At 43.3% G+C, this 21,050-nt stretch overlaps 1 protein-coding gene across 1 annotated transcript in view; it reads right to left on the bottom strand.

Moving 5' to 3' along the window:
- Window positions 1-21,050, bottom strand: part of ACOXL (acyl-CoA oxidase like) — a 392,883-nt gene that overhangs the window by 81,189 nt on the left and 290,644 nt on the right. Inside the window, 1 exon segment of the mRNA XM_045287148.1 lies at window positions 12,285-12,396. Coding sequence (XP_045143083.1) covers window positions 12,285-12,396 — 112 coding nt within the window.

Here is a 21,050-nt window from a genome sequence, read left to right as displayed (position 1 = left end):
GAAGGGGAGGTACACCTAGGTGGGCCTTACACCTGGATTGGCCCATCTAAGCCAGGTGAATTTGATTGAGCCAATGGGGTCGACCAGGGTCGTCCACCACACCTCCCGTGGAATAATTGAAAAAGGCAGGAGCCCAGAGCGACCGTGTGACTTTCCAAGGGGGCTGAGCGGGGTGAGGGGCCCTGCAGGTGCCTGTGTAAACCCGAAACTTCTTCTAAGGCTCATAAAACTCACTTGGATCACAAACCAGGCTTCAGCGTGAATTATTTCTCGTGCAGAGCCAAGAACCGAGGTGTATCTCTCCCCCTGAGAGAGCTAACATAATGTCTAAGAAGTGACATTTCTAATCATCTTAATTCCCAGGCTTCCCCATGTTTCCATCTAAATCTCCAGGTCTGAACAACAAAATAACTTAGGGGAGTCATTTCCAAAGTGTTGTACCGTGAACCCCTCGGATATTGAGGATGATTGACAGTGTTTGTACGGACACCCTTTGGGCTGCTAACTGCAAGGTCAGCAGTTCCAAAACACCAGCTGCTCTGGGGGAGAAAGTCTGAGCTTCCTCCTTTGGTAGAGTCACAGGCTCAGAAACCCAAGGGTAGTTCTACCTTGCTCTACGGCAGCGGTTCCCAACCTGTGTGTGGCGACCCCTTTGGGGGTCGAACGACCCTTTCACAGGGGTCACCTGATTCATGACAGTAGCAAAATGACAGTGATGAAGTAGCAACAAAAATAATGTGATGGTTGGGGGGTCATCACCACACGAGGAACCGTGGCATTGGGAAGGTTGAGGAGCACGGCCCCAGGGGAAGGCTTTCTCCTTCTGGTTGCACTAAAGGAACCTCCTATCGCTTCAGTTTCTGCTTCCTGCTTCATTGGAGATGTCCATGTGGCTTGCCATCTCTCTCCCCCCTCTGTCCACTGGTTGCTTGTTTAATCTCTTTAGTATCTCAAAAGAGACTGGCTCAAGATATACCCTACACTAACCCTGCCTCGTGAGCGTAGCAACTCCAACCCCTCCTCCAGTGGGGGTATAACTAGAACTGTTTAAAATGCATATTTGGGGGGAAGGGTGGTCAGACACAATTCAAGGCATAATAATGTTCCTTTGAAAACCACTTCCCTTTTTCTTGTGACTCATTCTTACAGTGTGGTGGGGTACAACCTAATTCACATCAGGTTTTATGAAGCTGTCCCAGGTGATTCTTATCAGCCTGAAATACACGGGGTTTGTGGGGAAATATTACAAGAGATGATGAAGCAGAGCATGAATTAACTCTTGGTAAAAACAACTATTTTCAGTCCATCTAAATTATTATTCTGTACCTGATCAATTTTTGTACTTTTTTTTTTTAAATAGTCATTGTGAAACAAAGTGGTTACTGGGGATCTTTTGTGTATTGGATTGTTTGCCCTCCCCCACCCCAATATATATGCTGAATGACTGGTCATTTTACCAGTCATTCAGAAGCAGGATTTTTTTTGTGTGAGATTAACTTTTCCAAGATCAAATTATTTTCTGTGTCGATGTTTTTGTTGAAATCATATGTTTTTGGTAATAGAAAGCATTTTGAATGGCATATAAAAATGTTCTTGAGGTAATATGGATTTTGATACAATTTGTCCCAAGGTATTTCTGGTGCTGGGCTTTTAGTCTATTTCCTCAGATTGACCCACTTATATCGGCCCCGCCAGACAGCCGCACACACTGCCATGGAAATAGAAAATATGGGTGGGCACTGTTTGTCCCACAGGTCCCCAAAGGGTTAATGAGGTCATACCAATAAAGGCCAGGGCATGAATCTAATCACTCTGGATTACAAAAATTTTAGAATCGACAAAGAGACCACCCATGGAGGACAATGGGCACCATGTGAGAATCGTCGACCAGGCAAAGAACAAGGGAAGTCTTGATCTACAGGTAAGGAAGGCAGTGGCACCGCTGAGTCCCTGGTTTGGACGTTGAGCCTCCAGAGCGGGGAGAAAACGAGTTCCTGTTTGGTAAAGCCATTCACCTGTGGTCTCTCTGTTAGAGCAGCACTACATACCTGAGACAGACTTGATCATTGTCTTCATTGATGAATAGCATAGTATGGCCAAAGTCCCTGTGAGAATATCCAGGAAGCAGCAATCTATTGGTTTTTGGTGTATTTACTCTTCTGACTTATGGAAAATGAGGGCGTGGCCATGGTGAGCAAGGATGTGCAACAGGACTTTGGAAAACTGGAGGAATAGGGTTTAGAATGGGAAGGTATGGTCATCAGCACACGGAGGGGGCATTTCCTGGACCCACCTTGAGTGAAGTCCTGGCTGCTCCAAAGACAAGGACATGCATCATCTTCTGATGATGCTGGTTTATCATTAGCATTGCGTGTGGAAGGCTGCCCTTGGGTCAGCCACACGTGGAAAGGGAATACTGTCCAATCCAGTATATCAAATAGCTATAACCCACAGGGTCATCGTTGACACCTTTGCGGGGGAAGTCCGTGGACCAAGCCATTCTTCCTAGTCCATATTAGTCTGGAAGCTCTACTGAAACTTACTCAGCATCACAACCACATCACCTGTGCGGCCAATAACAGATGGGTGGTGGCTGTACATGAGGTTTCCTGGGTGGAATTCAAACCTGTGGTCTCATGCCTGCAAGGCGAGCATTCTACATCTGCCCGACCACCAGATCATTCTGAGGGCTTTTTCTTTCTTGACAACCCAGCAGTCTCTTCACCACCAAGAAGACTGTCCTGGTGTCTCCATGTCTTTAAAATGAAGTGGGGTTTTCTGACAAAGTAAAGACCAGTACTGAAAGGAGAGGAGTCCTGGTGGCATAGTGGGTTACACACTGGGCTGCTAACTATAAGGTCAGCAGTTCAAACTCAACAGCCACTTGGAGGGAGAAAGGTAAAGCTTTATGGTCCCATAAAGACTGACAGCCTTTGAAACCTACAGGGGCAGTTCTACCCCGTGCTTAGGGGCTCTAGGAGTCAGTATGGACTCTGTGGGAGAGAGTACTGGAAAACTAAGGAGAGCACAGATTTCTGAAACATACTCATGTTTTTTTAAATTAATGAACTGATGATTTTTTCATAGTTCAGGTGTATTTACAAAGCATTGTACATACAAACATCAGTTCCTGTGCATCTTCCCTCTTCCGGTCTCCACCAATTGCTCACCAATTCCCTTCCACCTCCTCCTGCCCCATATCCCCAACAAGTCATGACATCAATTACTGTCTCTATATATCCGCCCCTTCTGTGCTTTATATACCAAAGACATATACCAAAGGCCCAAAAGAAGGGAAGACAAGGCCATCAGCAATACTAAAATAGGCCATGGGGAAAACATCTATTGAGAAACATTTAAAGCTAGAACCAATCCAGAATGGGTCCAGAGGGAGATCAGCGGACCAGGTACCCTAGCACACCGTCGTGAAACAACCCCATGCGGTTTGCCTCTTCCCCTAAAGACTGTGACCAGATCACAGGTTTTCCTTACAGGCTCCTGGCTTTCTAATGAAATCACATTCCCTCTGGATACCAATCAAAGACTGTCATCAAGACCCTGTTTGGGTCAGATGTTTAAATTCCTGAACAGAATAATTTTATTTCAAGTTACATAACATTAATCCAGGTAGACATAAGCCAACACATAGCTAGCTGAGCAAAAAGCTGGGCCAAAAATGCAAACTGAAACGTAGAAGTCAATATTCTTTTCTCTGAATTTGTAGGGTTGTTTTTGCCTTGAGCTGATTTCAATTTGCCTGGGATTAAAATGAGACATGGGCTTGTCTTCCTGCCACATCTTAGACTTGAAGTACCGCCAAGGCACAAGCAAATCTTAATAAAACCTCCTCAGGCTTCTCATTATAGCTCTAGAAAACAGATACTACGCAATAATATTTAATCAGATTGATTTGACCATAAAATGGTTAGTAGTATTAGTAGTGATGCAAATAATCAACATGTAAGCAAGGCTTGTAGTTTTAGGAACTATTTTTTTGCTTTGTTTTGTTTTACATATTCTTATTCCACTTTTGCAAAAAGTCTGGTGTGGTGCCTACTTTCACGATACCAAATTCATAGATACGGAGGCCAGGTCTCAGAAGTGGTAAAATCTAATTGGCAGAATCTAAAACCCTTCTCATTCTTCCACCACACGATATGCCTAATGTTTATGTTTCTTTTGTACAGAAAACGTACTCAGATGTGCACACAGGTTTTCTTCTCCCCTAAAGCAGAAAAAAGACACGTGGGGAAATATGAACTAATTTGTCTCTGGCAAAGCACAACTAAAAGCAGAAAATAGTGCTGAATCTCTACTAAGTATTGGGGAGCCTCTATCACCCCGCTGAAAATAGAATTGAACATAGATATTTTACAGCAATTCTATTCTTACTGTCAATAAAATAAAGATATGAAAGAAGACAGTAGACTCCCAAGACCTTAAGGTCAAAAGTTAAAGAGTTGGAGAAAGAAAGTTATAAACAACAAAGTTATAAACAATGGAGAAATGTGTGTGCTGATACAGTGTTGGGGGAGCACAGTTTGGTTCGACTAGTCTCTAGAATAATCTGACAGTGTTTACAGCCTCAAAGGGTACGCTGTTAAGAACATTTATTCTGGCACTGTCTACACGGTAACCAAGAAAGCAGAAGCGCTGGTTATGTGCATCATGTTGCTGGAGACAGAGAAGACTGCTAACTTATATTAGTAATGGCAACAAAAATTTGTGTTACCCACTTTTTTTTAAGAAAAACACTCCATGGGTGTCATTGCCAGAACTATTGATCATATTTGCTTTCAGATGCTGTATTATTCATCCATTGCAGTCCAACAAATGCGCTTCTAATTTAGCATCTTAAAACCGCAAACTTTCAATATCTCACACATTTCTAAGGGTTAAAATCTAGGTACTTTTTAGCTGAGTGCTACTCACTCGGGCTCCCTCTCTAAGCTGCCCTCACCTCGGGGTAAAGGGATACACCTCCCAGCTCAGCCACAGAGATCTGACAAGACATTTCGCTTCCTTACCACAGGGACAGCTCATGGCCTGGATTTCCCTGGAGCAAGTTATCCCAGAGAGGGAGTATTAACCATCTTACAATGTTTTTATACTCTAATCTCAGAATAGACCTGCCTCGTGTCTGCTGTATTTTGTTGGACACACGGGCAAACCCTGTTACTATCTGGGAGGGGAATCCCTAATGGGGTGAACGTCAGGGGAGGTGAATCATTGGAGGTCACCTTGGAGGCTAGCTATCAAAACCCAACATCTGGCCTTCAATAAATTACACTTTTCCAAAAGCACATTCACTCCTTACAAAGGCCTACAGAAAGTTTCATCCTATTATAGCATCCACTCACTGTACTAAGTGAGGTCTAGGTGAAGATAGGTTTCCTCGGATATCATCCCTTAAGTGCATTTCCTCTCAACTTGAAGACCTATGAACCAGAAAGACAAATAGTATGCTTTACATATCCACGTAGGATGGAGACAGGGCAATCATGACATACACTCTTCATCAAAACGTAGGAAAATAAGAGGATGACTGGGGCCCGGGGTCCATAGCAGTTCTGAATTCACTTGGGAAAATATCCAAAGTTCTTGATTAGGACTCAATTCTATCCCTACTCAAGAGTTAATAATTTCCAGGACTCCTGGCTCCACTCAGCAGGCTGTTGGTTCTGTGGGTTAAGGCCCTCTTCCTTTTTCATTAGAAAGGGCTTTTTCAGGACACGAAGGACATGTTTGCAGGTTTAGAAGCTAGGTGACCCACAGACTCCATTTCGTTCTGGTTCTATGCATTTTAACCCACGCTGAAAATATTGAGCTAATATTTTTGTGAGCTAATATTAACATCTTGTGAGTGTCCTATGGTTGTTGTTTTTTTTAAGGCCAACAAGCAAAAGCCATACCTACAAACTGCTTTGAGATAGCCCCTTCTCGACCCACCAGGGGAGGCTGAGAAAGATAAAGGAAAAGAGACTCCTTTAAAGGTTCTAGAAGTCCTCTCGCTTGATGGGGAGAATCCAGGAGGCACTTTAGAAACCCAGATGGCATCACGGGTTACACTGTCAGCTGTTTGCGCCCACGGCCACTCCGAGGGGGGAAGATGCAGCTTTTGGTCCCATGAATATTTACAGCCTCCAAAATCCAAGAGGGCAGTTCTACTCCGTCCTATTAGGCAGCTATGAGGCAGAATCAAGTCAATGGCAATAGGTTGGGTTTTTTTGTTTTGGTTTTGGATTTGGGTGATTATGAGGTATTTTGTCAGACTAAAGTCCTACTTATGATCTTTTTGAGATCTTAATGGATTTTACAGTTATCCTTTATCTTTAGATAAATCATTTGAGCGTTTCTGTTGTTGTTTTGAAGCAACTTCTTAATTTTAGCTTCTTTTTCTCCCCATCTGGAGAACTTGGGACTCTTCAAAATCACAAGTTCCAATTACTTCATGGTAAACGGTCTTTCTTTAGCTTCTCTCCCCGCCCATCTCACAACAAGCAACAGTGGATACTGTCAACTCTCTGGTTGAAAATCTCTTTAGCTAAACCACCTGGTTCATTGGGGACATTTTCTACTTCCCCCATAACGCAGGCAACCTTGAGACTACACTTTTTGCCACCACATAACAAGAATTCCCTTCTTAAGTTTCTGACAGCATTGACCTCACTTTCCTGCGCGTCCTCACCCACAACCTTATCAAAGACCATGAGGTTGTTATTAACACTCTTTTCAAGCTACTGTAAGCTTTCACTAAAGCGCTTCTTGAAGCTCAATGCCAAGTTCCAACTCACATCCATCTTCCAGGTTTTTGTTACATCAGTGTCCTACTGCTAGATCCCAAACCTTCATTAGTTATCTATTGAGGTGTAAAAAAATTACCCACAAGCTTAGTATACTTAAGCAGCAAACATCTATGATCTCATACCACTTCTGAAGGTCAGGAATTGAGCAACTGCTTAGTAGGGAGTCCCTTGCGAGGTTGCAGCCAGCTGTGGAGTTCCCCAGTGCCTGCAGTCTCTGAATATGACTGGGGTGGAAGGGTCCACTTCTACACTCACTCTTGTGGGTTTGGCAGGATGTTTCTGCTCTTTCCACCTGGACCTCCCTGTTGGGCATGCTCATGACACGGCTTTTCCCACAGCCAGGGATCCATGAGAGAGGGAGAGGTGAGCAACTGAGTGACCAAGAGGGGAACCATAGTTGTCTTTTACAATCTAGGCTCAGAATTGAGATCGCATCCCTTCTGCATTAAATGACATAGACAACCCTGGTGTAACTTGGGAGGCCTACACGGGAGTGTAAACATGAGGAGGCGGGAAATTGGGGATGCTGACTACCACACATGTTACTTTGTATGGCACATGAACATCTCATGATCCAGTATCATTTCGTACTGTTTTATGCTTTTAAATTCTACTTTTTAAAAGCTTAACATCAATAATGTTCTGAAAATACCTTGTTGCTCGATATATATTCTTATTCATCTTCTTTTTCTTATTTTTTCACATCCCTCTCTTTTTCAAAATCATTTTATTGGGGGCTCTTACAGCTCTTATAACATTCCACATATCAATTGTATCAAGAACATTTGTACATATGTTGCTATCATCATTTTCTAAACATTTATTTTCTATTTGAGCCCTTGGTATCAGCTCCTCTTTTTTTCCCTCCCTCCCACCCTTGTGACTCCTTGATAAATTATAAATTATTATTATTATTTCATATCTTACACTGACCAGTGTCTCCCTTCACCCACTTTCTGTTGTTCAGACCCCTTGGCGGGGGGATAGGGTGGGGGAGGGTGAGTTATGCATCAATCATTGGGATCAGTTCCCCCTTCCTCCCCTCTGCTTCCCCTTAACCTCCTGGAACTGCTACTCCCCCATTTCTGTCCTGAGGGGTTTATCTGCCCTGGATTCTATGTGTTGTGAGCTCTTATCTGTACCAGTGTACATGCTCTGATCTAGCCAGAACTGAAAGGCAGGACTGGGGTCATGATAGTGGGGGTGGGGTGGGGTGAGGAAGCCTCAAAGAACCAGCGCCCTGGCTGACCCATCCCTTCTTTGTAACCCTTCTGTAAGGAGATGTTCTACTGTCTAAAGATGGGCTTTGGCTCCCTGCTCGGCTCCCCTCGTTCTCAACAATATGGTTTTTTTGTTTGTTTGTTTTGGGTCTTCTGGTGCCTGCTACCTGATTTCATCGACACCTCATGATCGCACAGGCTGGTGTGCTTCTTCCATGTGGGCTTTGTTGTTTCTCAGTTAGATGACCACTTGTTTAACTTCAAGCCTTTAAGACCCCAGATGCTATATCTTTTGATAGCTGGGCACCATCAGCTTTTGTCACCACATTTGCATGTGCACCCATTTTTGTCTTCAGCGATCTTGTCAGGAAGGTGAGCATCACAGAATGCCAGGTTGTTAGAACAGTGTTCTTGCATTGAGGGAGGGGCTTGAGCCAGAGGCCCAAAGTCCATCCACTTCCTCAGGGTATTGCCATATAAATATATGTCCATGGGCCAATATCTCTATTTTTATGAATTAATATATTTACTTATGTGCACAGCTATGTTTATACCTCTATCCATAGCTTTGCTTCCTCATCATATCATTTTTTGATGTACATAATTAGATGTTTCAGTACAAAATGTGTATAATTAGATGGATTTTTATAAACAAACAGCAAAAATAATTCCTCTGCTATTCAATCAATTCTGACTCACAATGGCCCTGTAAGAAAGAGTAGAATTGTTCCATAGGGTTTCTGAGACTGTAAATATTTACATAAACCAATTGTCTCATCTTTCTCCTAAGAGACTGCTGGTGGGTTCGAACGGTCTATCTTTCAGTTAGCCACCCAATGTTTAACCAGGGTTCCTTGTGTTTTTATACACAAAGAAGCAAACAAGCCTCCTGCCATTGAGCAGGGTTATATCTCACTGTTGGTAGCCCTGTAGGACAGAGTAGAATGGGCCCCCTAGGGTTTCTGAGGCTGCAAATCTTTATTGAGGCAGAAGTAGGGAGGCTGGTAGATTCCATCACTGACTTTGAGGTTAACAGCCCAATGTGCAACCCCTATGCCGACAGGGATCCTCTTTGTTTTTTTAATATAGCATATATATAATTAGATTTATTTCTAATCCAATTGAAAGTCTACTGAGAGAAACTGAAATTTCTATTCATTTCGTATGATGGTCTATTTTCAGTTGGATCCTTCATCTCTTCGAGGTGAGGACTGGAGGGATTTATGGCCCCCTAAACTTGAAATGTACCAGAAGCTGCCTCTCTATAGTGTATCGATCATAGAATTAAGAGCACATGTTGTGATGGAAATGTTGATTGTAAGTAATTATACATCAGTGCAGTCCAATATCAAATCACCGCTCCCCCAGGACCAGGAAGAGGAGTCCTGTAGGAAGTCAAAGTAGACAGAGATGAGGGAGCTGTCACAAGGAAAAGAGAACAGGTTTTACTCAACAATCCCTGGACAAAATCGAGGTGCAGCTGGCAGTGGGCACTCCCTACATAGCTCTGGAGACACGGAGCCGGGGCACTTAGTGGGACAGCACCCGCGCCTTCTCTGGGGATGGGCTTTCTGGCTTGGTCTTCTTTGCTCCGCCTGCGGCCACACAGCCGTCTGGTGTTGTCAGGCTTATGTGTCACCTTCGTTTCTGTCTTCTGCACGAATTTGGAAACAAGCATCCACTGTACTTATGACATTAACTTTCGATATAAGGAAACATAGACGTAGGGCTGAGGTGGGAGGGGAGAGGCTTCAAAAATGGTGTAGGGAAAATGCTATTAAAAGATCACAGAATTCTCCCATGATTTTTGGGGAAACACCCTCCTGTGTAAACTTATGTGTTTTTCCTGATCAAAGTCACAAGAAGCCATTGTCTCTGGCTCCCCTGTAATTAAAGTAACAAATTTAGCATACTTTTGTTCTACTTATGCTTCAAGCTACCTTAAAACATATCTAACACACGCACCTTACAGTAAGCAATCATTTGCGATCCAAAGGCTAGCACTGATTCCAGGAAAAATCCCAGAAGGGTGAGGAAAGAAGAAGGAGTGGAAACCGAAGCACAGAGGTGTGAGATGAGCGATGCACACTGTGGGGATTGCACCCCACGATGTGAAACAAAACGTGTCTGGTTTGTCCGTGGAAAACTGATCTGCTCTGCAAACCTTCATCCAATTCACGAAAAAAAAAAGTTTTTCATGTTTTAGTATTACAAACCCAATCTATTATAGAATCAGGTGACTCATCAATTTTTTTTCCTTTTTTCCCCAGAAAATATATGCTTGCTTCTTTATTTACTTTCACAACTAATTTTTAGAATGTATTTATTGATGTCACTCTTTACTGAATTGGTTATTTTAGTCCTTTTATATCAAGACTTCCTTGTTCTGAGCGATTGATTTTGAATGTCATTTGGAGCAGGTTTTGAGCAATTTTTAAGTCAGGTCATTTGAGTGAAATTGCATTCAATTCTTAGTAGCTACCATTTTCCTCCTGTTGCCTATACTCATGAACTGAAATTACCATATATACTCGAGTATAAGCCAAGGCACCTAATTTTACCATTAATAATTTAACTATTTTTAACGCTGGGAAAGCTTTTTTCTATTATGTCTGTGGTTATTATTTCGGTTCCAGAATTTTTTTGGAATATTTGTTATCCATCGATTAGATTTCTACTATGTTCGCTCAGTATTTAGTGTTGTCTCTTATTATGATTTCATCTGGATCCTTTTCCTCTACGGTCTCAGAATGCGAATTCACTGGTTCTCATGTCACTTTGTTAATTCTGCTCTCTCGTGCCTCTAGAGCCTTTATTTGCCTTTGACCGTATCTTGCTTTTGTTTTGGCTGTCACCATGTTTTGTAGGCGGTACTTTAACACACACACACCCCTCCAGATGTGCCCTTGCTTTCTGGCAGAGTCTCCCCTCGGTTCAGATCTCTACAGGAGGATGAATTGGTTTGTGTGCGAGGCTCACCTTCCAGCACATTCTCCGCACGTCAGACTCTGCTGCACTGGGAAGGTTCTTGTCCACTCTTTTCAGGGCTCTTCCTGTAGAGCATCCGTTCTCAACCTGTGGGTCATGACCCCTTTGGGGACCCAACGACCCTTTCACAGGGGTTGCCCAATTCATAACAGTAGCAAAATGACGGTCATGAAGTAGCAACGAAAATAATGCTATGGTTGGGGGTCACCACCACATGAGGAACTGTATGAAAGGGTCAAGGCCTTAGGAAGGTTGAGAACCACTGCGGTAGAGCACTTCCTAACGGAATACGCATCTCCACGTGCTACAAGTCGTTCTCCCATCCTCCCACTCTGTGCTGTATACTAGGAAATAGAAACTTGGACTTGATATAAAAGGAGAATTGAAGGGGGAAATGTGTGTGTCCCTCAGTTCTGGCCCCTTAGAACTTAATTCTCATCAAGAAGGAAGGTGTGGTCTGGTTTCTGGGTATAATAGCCCTGAGGCTCTGAGTCTGGGTCAATAAATTCCAAATCTATTGCCATCTAATTGATTCTGACTCATAGTGACTCTGTACGGCAGAGTAGAACTCCCCCTTTAGGTTCAAGGCTGTACAGCTTTAAAGAAGCAGAGAGCCTCATCATTTTCCCAAGGAGTGGCTGGTTGGTGGTCTTGAACTGATGTTGTAGTTAGCATCCCAAAGCGTAACACATTATCCCGCTAGGATCTCTTGGAGAGAGGAGTGGGATGGTAAAGGCTTTCCTCGGGGTCTTGCTGGGCCAGGGTAAGTTTGCTCAAATAAACCTGACTGGTCCTGTACTTAGCAAAAAATCCCTCTCTATTTCTATCACTGATTATGGAAGGTGTTCTATTTTCTGCAAGTTTCATGGACATCTTAATAGAAAGTAAGAAAGTAGAAAAGTACATTTCAGGCTAATCTATCCATTAATTTTTATGTATGTCTAATGTACCCTGGTTCCCTTAGAAAAGAAGACATTGATTATCCATAGAGAACAATGAATTTTCATTGTCAGTAAGGACAAAAATTTAAGTTTGCTCATGAAGTCCCACGGCAGCCAGTGGTGCCAGTGTGTGGAATTCCACAGGAGGCCAACAAAGCATCTAGCCTGCAAAGCAACAATGCTGCCACGCGAAACTCTAGGCAGTTCCAGAAGCTTAGAGCCAAGCTTACTCTCCTCCACTACACTGACAATTAGGTGGTTCACTAGGAATAAATGAATGTGCCTTAAACACAGATAAAGAGGAAATATATCACAGTGCATTTTCTTACCTTATTATAAATTCTGGCCACCAAACTCCGTTGAAGAACCCTTGCACGAAAATTCACTGCTTTCAACAGAAAGGCGAGTTGGCCGACTGTGTCCACGTTAACTGCCAGAAAACTGAAGGAAAAACACAAGCATCGTCACGATTGTTGGGGCCTCACTGAAGAACTTCATGTGAAAGAAAGTTGTCTGTTTGCTTTACAAAATGAATTTTCTTCTAATTCAGTGACATTAATCACATGCATCACCACCATCCATTTCCAAATTCCCCATCACCTTTAACAAAAGCTCCGTGTCCCCTAAGCAATGAGTCTCTCCTCCTCGTTCCCTCCCACCCTTCCTGGGTACCACTAATAAACTTAGGTCTTTATCCACTGGTCTGTTCTAGATAGAAGGGGAAGTAAGAAGCATTGCTACAGGGTGCCTGTTCATATATGCACCGGTGTCTTCCAAGCAAGCCATGTTTAAATATGTTTCAGTGACCAAAGAATGGCTGCAGGCGAGTTCTACCACTCATCCGCCAGTCCTGGTCTCACTAGGATGCCTTCAAAGAGAGGTCCAATCAAATCAGTGGCTTCCGAGGGGACCCGCTGGCGGTCAAACTCAAGGCAGAGAAGTCCGTTCAGAAGATTATGGTGACTGGTTTTGGAATTCCAAAGGGTATGAGATGTTTCAAAGAACCTAGGAGCTCATTAAGACAATGGGGAGCTGATGAGAAAACGATGGGAAAGTTGTACAGTACTGAGGAATTTTTCTTTCTTTCTTTATGACAACGTGCCTGCTCATTCTTTGAAGGTAGCGAGGTCGGCCTACGGGAATTTCACTGGGAAACTTTACCCTGGCTACCCTGCACCCCTGATTTTGCTCCTTCAAACTTCCTCTGGTTCCCCAAACTAAAAGGCCATTTAAAAGGAACACATTTAAAAGAAACAGTCCCTCAGGGATACTAAATCTACCCTCTGTAAGTAGTATAAATTGCAGAGGGCAGAGATCTGTAGGTAAAGGTTAAACAGATGGAAACATCGCCTTCCGAAGTATATAGACAGAGTGGAAGATGTTGAGAAACTACAGTTTTACACTGTAATATTTTTCTATTTACCCACATATGTTACATGTATCTTTACCATGAGGAAAAAGAATGTTCTTTCAATGATAATGTAGTGTAAGTGCATAGAAGGCCCTGCTCCATCTCACGCTTATATGTGTGCCTCACTTCAGATGAATACTCAAATCTAACAACTACAGAGGTGCTACATGATTGACCTGGTAGGATAGAATTTATTGGGTGTCCTGCTTTTTCCACTTACTATTCTATTATAAATAATTTTCAATACATTATTTAGCTCTCCTTCATTAATAGCTACATATTTTCCATCAAGTAGTTTATAATAATGAGTCACTGTTGAAAATTTATTATAAATATTTCCTGAACTGAATATTAATAGTCAATTATGTCTAACATCACAATTGTTAGTCTCAAAGTTTCAGCTATGTGATGTCAATGAATAATACTAACTATATTATCTATCAAGAACCATGCTAAGTATCCACAGTGAATGATTTCACCATCACAATAATTCTATAATGTGGATGCTATACTTACTCCAATTTATAGTTGTGGAAACTAAAGCGTGGCGAGATCGAGTAACTTGCTGGAGTCAATGCCATGTTTTTGTCCAAGGGCAGACCGATATTTAAGGGGAAGTGAGCCGCAAGGTGCAGGGAGAAGCATGGGACAGCACGGGGAGGGGCAGCTCACAGAGAGGGGGACCTTCTTCAGCAGCGAAGGGGTTCTACCATCTCTAGCGGGCAAATGAGGAGCCTGAGGCACAAGGGAATTAAGGGGCTTATGTGAAAACAAATCTCCTTCCATAGCCCATGAGCTTTTATCATCCTTCGCTGCCCTTTGTGCTAATGTTGCCCCTGATCTGTTCTTAGGATCTGGATAAATGACTAGGATAGTGAACTTCGTGTGTCAAGTTATCGAGGCTGCAGTGCCCAGCTGCTCGGTCAAACACTACTATAGACGTTGTTATCAAACTTTGATGCTATTAAATTAGCTGGTCTTAATTAAAGCAGATTTCCCTTCATAAAGACACTCAATCAGTTCGAAGGCCTTACGAGCAAACAGGGAGCTTCCCTAGCGTATGTTCTGCCGCGACGATGAAGAGATGCTGCTAGAACCTCCTCAGCCTTCCCATCGCCTGACTACCGATTTTGGAGGAACCTCTAGCTTCTTGCTTGACCTACAGATTTGGGGATCACTGGCATGAGCCACTTTCTTAAAGCAAATTTCTCTCTTCTGTGTCTCTCGGGCGAACCTGGAGTAAAACAACAGCTGAGAGGCTAATAAGCACCTAGGGCTCCCAGAGGACAGACACCCTTGGCTGCCCACCTCCACGTCCCAGAGACATAAGTCATGATGACCCCCCAAAAACAAAGATTTTCAACTAGTTCAAATTAACAGCACATAAGTCAGCATTGTCATTTAATAAGAAGTCAAGAGAGAGACTTAAGAAGCAACTGGCTTAGTCATGTTGGGAATGCCATGTGCTGAGTGAACAATTGCTCTTCTTTGGGGCAGAGAAGATGTGAGGTTACCCAATATTTACACGCAATTACCTGGACATGTTACATGTATCAATATTACTCTGAATCTGGTCTTAACTGTGGTAGCAAATCAAACTTTTTCTGAAGGTGAAGAATGTTCACAGCCTATCGGAAAGCACGTGGCAGTCATCCCAGGGACTGACTGTCCTATAGAACCTGGAGGCAATGCGTGCTGTTGTAGGGACCTACCTTCCTTGGGTGTTAGAGAGATGTTTGTGCGTCTGAAGTTATGAACTGTGCATGCTCACCCCCAGTCCTGTGACGATTCACAGGTGGATCACAAGCACACTGACATAGCTCTCAGCACTCACGTAAGGCAGTAGAGAGGGGCAACTCTTAACATTCAGAAAATCGATAAAAAGCAATCTTGCAATCATTTACATTATAAGAAGATCAAAACTCACTGCCGTCAAGTCAGTTTTGACTCATAGATCAATATGACTCAAAATGAAATCAGGTTCAGATTAAAGTCAAGTGCACATCATTGGTGGCCAACAAAATACAATTGCAAACCACAATGAGGTAATACTATACATTCGCCAAAACTCAAAACCAAACTCCCTGGCGTTGAGTCAATGCTGAGTCATCGTGATCCCACAGGACGGGGTAGAACTGCCCTTGCGGGTTTCCAGACTAACTCGAGGGGTGAAGAAAGCCCCTATTTCTCTTGAGGAGCGGCTGGAGGTTTGGAATGCTGACTTTGCAGTGAGGAGCCCAGCACATCATGACCAGGGCTCCTGTCCATTCACCAGAATGACTAAAATTAAATACATAGAAAATCCCAAACACTGGCAAGATTGTGGAGCAACTAGAATTTTCATACTCACGGACAGAAGTGTAAAATAATAAAACCATACTGAGGAAGCCTCTCAGTCTCTCAGAAAGCCAGACAACTGTGTACCTGTGGCCTAGCGAGTCCATTCCCATGATCTTTCTGAGAAACAGAAACATGCTCACGAAAGCAGAGCACCACTCTTGGATGCTGATCCAAAGCTTGGTGGCTGGAACTCACCAGCTGCTCTGTAGAATGTAGCAAGATGTGACGATGTGTTACCTCAGAAATCCTGCAGAGTGATCCACTACCCTACGGCATCTTTAGGAATTGGGGTCTACTTGACAGCAATGGGCATCTTTTCTTTTTTCTTTTTAAAAAATATTTTAATCCATATATTGTTATGGTTCAGTGTCATCAGGTCCATCCCGCCTCACAGCAACTTAGTTATGTCCGGTCCTGTGCCACCCTCACAATTATCCGGTTTGAGCCCACTGTTAGAGCCACTACGTCAATGTACATCATTGACATTGACGGCCTCCCTCGTTGGGGCTGACTTCCTTACCAAACACCATGTCCTTGTCCAGGTTTGGGTCTCGCCTGATAACATGCCCAGATATGTTGTGCCGCGAAGTCAGTTCTGACTCGCAGTGCTCTTACACACAGCAGACGACAGCACTGCCCAGTCCTGCACCCTCCCCACAATCACTGCCTGTGTGCGCCATGGTGGCAGCCACCACACTCATCAGTATTGTCAAGGGTCTTCCTCCTTTTCACTGTCTCTCGACTTCACTAAGCATGATGGCCTTTTCCTCTGAGTCGGCATCAAATTGATAGCAGTGAGCTTGGTTTGGTTTTTGGTACTTCGTTCAAGACAGATTTGCACCTCCTTCTGGCAGTCCATGGTACTTTCAATATTCTTGGCCGGCACCTTCATTCAAATGCATCGCTTCTTCTCCAAGCTTGCTTATTCAGCGTCGAACTTTCACTTGCATGTGTGGTGATCAAAAAGCTCATGGCTTGGGTCAGCCACATCTTAGTCCTCAAAGTAACGTCCTTGCTTGTCAACACTTTAGAGATGTCTTGTTGCAGTAGATGTACCCAAAGCCATTAGTCAGTTGATCTCCTGACTGCTACCTCCAGGAACACTGACGGTGGATCCAAGCAAGGTGAAATCCTTGGCTACTTCAACCTTTCCTCTGTTTATCCTGAGGTTACCTATTGGTCCAGTTGTGAGGATTTGGGTCTTCTTGACATCATGTTGTAATCCATACTGAAGGCTGCACTCCTTGGTCATCAACAAGTGCTTCAAGCACTCCTCACTTTCAGCAAGCAAGGTAAGTTGTGTCATCTGCCTATCACAGGTCGTTAATAAGCCTTCCTCCAGTCCTAATGCCCCATTCTTTTTCATATAAGCCAGTGGCTCTGATGAAATCCGAATGCAGCATACAGCTTGAAAGAGTGTGGTGAAAGGATACAACCCTGATGGACACCTTTTTGATTTTAAGACCTGCAGTATTCTCCTGTTATGTTCGGACAGCTGCCTCGACCCATGCGCAGGTCCCAAATGCACAATTAAGTGTTCTGGAATTCCCATTCTTCTCAAGGCTATCCATGCTTTATTATGATTCACACAGTCGAATGCCTTTCCATAGTCAACAAACACAAGTAAACACCATTCAGATATTCTGCTTTCAGCCAAGATCCATCTCATGTCAGCACAAATATCCCTGGTTCCATGTCCTCTAAATCCAACTTGAATTTTGGCAGTTCCTTGTCAATGTAGTGCTGTGACCATTGTTGAATGATCTTCAGCAAAATTTTACTTGCGTATGATAGCAATGATATTGTTATAATTTTCACATTCTGTTGCGTCTTCTTTCTTTGGAATGTGTACAAATATGTATCCCTTTAAGTCAGTTGGCTAGGTTGCTTTTGCACATTTCATCACCAATACCTTTGTCTCAACAACACAAACACCAATTGCACATGTAGTTTTCTCCAGATGGAATACACATAAATCAAACTGGGAAGAGAGGGTGAAGAAGTTCAATACCAGCAGCTAAAATGAGGCCAGAGGCTAATTGTGGGTCAGACTATCAACTGCTCACACGTAACGTCAGGTGGAAGCTGAAGAAAACTAAAACAAGTCCGTGAGACCCAAACAACAGCCTTGAGACTCTCCCAGCCGAATGTCAAGAACATCTCAACAACAGATGTAATGCACCAGGGACATTTAAAACATTGATGACAGAAGATCAATGACGTCATGAACATCATACGGGAAGAAAGCAAAACATTAAAAAGATAGAAAAAAAGAAAAGATCAAGGTGGATGCCGGGAAAGACCCTGAACCTTGCTCTCAATCATAGCGTAGCTAAAGTAAGTAGAAGAACCGACAGAGTGAGCTAACTGGACGGAAGATGCAAAGGGCAGCTCCGGACGACAAAGCACGGCGTGACAGTGAAACGTGTCCAGGGCTGGAGTTTGAGAACCAAAAGGCAAGAACACACTCAGCATATCTTAAAACGGAAAGAAATGAAGGAAATATTCACGCCTCAAGTTGCAATATTGAAAGATTCTAGGGGCAAAATAGGGAATGATACAGAAAGCATCAAAAGAAGATGGAAAGAATATACAGTCTCTATGCCCAAATTCATTAGTCGATATTCAACCAAGCCAAGTGTTAGCATGGAACTGATGGAACACACACCATTCCTCTAGTTGTTAAATGCTTCGTCCCATCCCCCCCACTATTATGACCCCAGTTCTACCTTACAAATCCGGCTGGCCCGGAGCATGTACACTGGTACAGGTAAGAGCTCTCAACACACGGAATCCAGGGCAGATAAGCCCCTCAGGAACGATAATGGGGGTAAGCGATACCAGGAGGGTAGGGGAAGTTGGGGGAAGAAGAGGGGGAAAGAGGGAACCGACCATAATGATCGATGTGTAACACCCCCACCATCCCGAGCGGGACAAACAACAGAAAAGTGGGTGAAGGGAGACAGTGGATAGTGTGAGATATGGTAATAATACTAATTTATAATTTATCAAGGGTTCACAAGGGTTGGAGTGCAAGAGGAAGGGGAAAATGAGGAGCTGATACCAAGGGCGCAAGTAGAAAGAAAATGTTTTGAAAAGGATGATGGCAACATATGTACAAATGTGCTTGATATAATTGATGTGTGAATTGTTATAAGAGCTGTTTAAGAGCCCCCAGTAAAATGATTCTTTTGAAGTGTTAGCATGGAACCAAGAACCAATGGTACCGAAGGAAGCAGTCCACGCTGCACTGAAAGCATGAGCCAGAACTGAGCTCTCCGGAATTGACACACAGTAACCACTGAAAAGCCTCAACAAGCTGAAGCAGCACTGGACGCACTCATCTCTTCCAGGGAATTTGGAATTGCCCATATTGCCATAAGAGGATAGGAAACAAATTACAGTATGCCCACAAAGTAGTATGCGACTTAGCAATAAGCGCAACAAAAAAGAATACACACAACAACATGAATTAATCTAAAAAATGCCATCTTCACAAGCCAGGCCAAAAGGGCACCAACTGTTTGGTTCTATGTATATGGTATTCTTGAGTAGAAAAAAACACACGTAATGGGGAAAAATCCGCATAGTGGTCTGTCATGAGTGGCGATGGCCGGGTGACTACAAAGCAGTGGGGGAGATTTACGGAGTGATCACGAGGACCTGTATCTCAATACGAGTTTGGAATTACACAGTATATGTATTTTCAGAACCCAGCGAACGTACATTTAAAATGTGTGTATTTCATTCAATGCAAAATTTGAGTTCAACGAAACATTGAATGATGAACTATTAATGATTTTCATGTTGCTGTGTTCTAAGAGAAGTATGAGAATATCTGTTTTACTTTGAAATTCATCCAAAAAATAAATAAAAGGTGGGTTGAAGGATGCATGTCAGAGCGGCTTTGTAAACCAGGACAGACTTCTTCCAACATCTAAATGAATGGGGGCAGCTTGATAGCGAACAGGCAATGGCTGCTGGTGCACAGGGATTTCCAGCCCCAGTTCATATGCAGTCCCTTTCCTCAAGCCTCCCCCTGCTCATCGATATTTCACTTGGGGTTGCCAGTTGGACTGGACTGTTGTCTGACTGCTTTCCATGGCTGTGAGCTGCATGGCAGCCAACAGCTTATGGCTAGTGGCGTATCACCCATGCTAAGAAAAACATTCAGCTCATAGTATTTGCTAAGAACATGCTGAATAAAAACGTTTTTCTTTAATGTGAAAATCAGAGGAAAGTGTACTGTAGGGGCTTATGTTGATAAACACAGACTGAGTCAGTAAAGTCTGGGTGTGTGAGAGAGAGATGTGTACTGTTTGGGAGGTTAATAACTGAGACAAAAATAAATGGTCTGAAACTTTGCAAATATTTACTATTGGAATACTGCCTGTGGCACATCTCAAATCTGTTCTGGAAAATGTGCTAGAAATACATGTTTGCATTTGGGTGAGGGCTTGTCAGGCTTGCAAAATGACATAAAACTTTGCCTTCTTGTCCAGAAGATAAATACATGGACAGATGGTATGCACCCAGTTGCATAGCACATTTCTTAAAAGAATGGTACTGATTCTGGTGGGGAAGCCCGTCTGGGTCCCAGCTCCCAGCAGGGAGCCACAGGTTTTCCCTAAGCTAAAAAAAAAAAAAGAGAGAGAGCCCATAAAGTTGGCCACTGAAAGCCCAGCAGTAGCTGAGCAGCTCATCCTACCCAGGGAAATACATGGCCGAGCCCATTCTCACACAGCCACCTTCTTTCCTAAAGAGGCACCTTCTAATTCCCCCTCCTTGCTCTGTACTCCCCAACAACTCCAACTGAGGAATACCCAGGTACCAAGGACCCTGCCTTGCCTCCACTCCCACCCCATCCCCAGTCTTGTCCCCAGTCATCATCAGCAAGTTCTCCAGATACTTGAACCCCTTAGGTAGGAGGCCACGCAAGGATGGGCTACTGAGAAATGTCCACTTCTTTTACGTCAATCCTCCATCTACCCGTGCTTCCATTAACCCCCTCCGGATCCTCAGACCTATCCATCAGAATTGAAGGAGTGCCAAGTTCAGATGTGTAGATCTGAACTAGGCATTTTTAGTAACAAACACATCTCTCTGTTTTCAATGTGCTTAATTTCTCCTATAGAGTCAAGGTCAAGACTCTATAGGACAAGACTCTGAAGTCATGCTTGCTGAGTTTTAATCTCACCTCTGGACCTCACATTGACAACAGAGCTAGGATAGAAGCTATCTTGAAGGGGTGTTGTGTTAGACAGGGTTCTCTAGAGAGATAAAACCAAATTGCTGATAATTTAATATATTTATTTATAAAGATAATTAGACATATAACACAAGA

This window comes from Echinops telfairi, unplaced genomic scaffold, assembly GCF_000313985.2.
Source record: "Echinops telfairi isolate 266 unplaced genomic scaffold, ASM31398v2 ScPeMD7_11;HRSCAF=52, whole genome shotgun sequence".
In the NCBI taxonomy this organism is placed as follows: Eukaryota; Metazoa; Chordata; class Mammalia; order Afrosoricida; family Tenrecidae; genus Echinops; species Echinops telfairi.
Note: the sequence above shows the minus strand (reverse complement) of the source record. Positions and strands in the feature narration are given on the sequence as shown.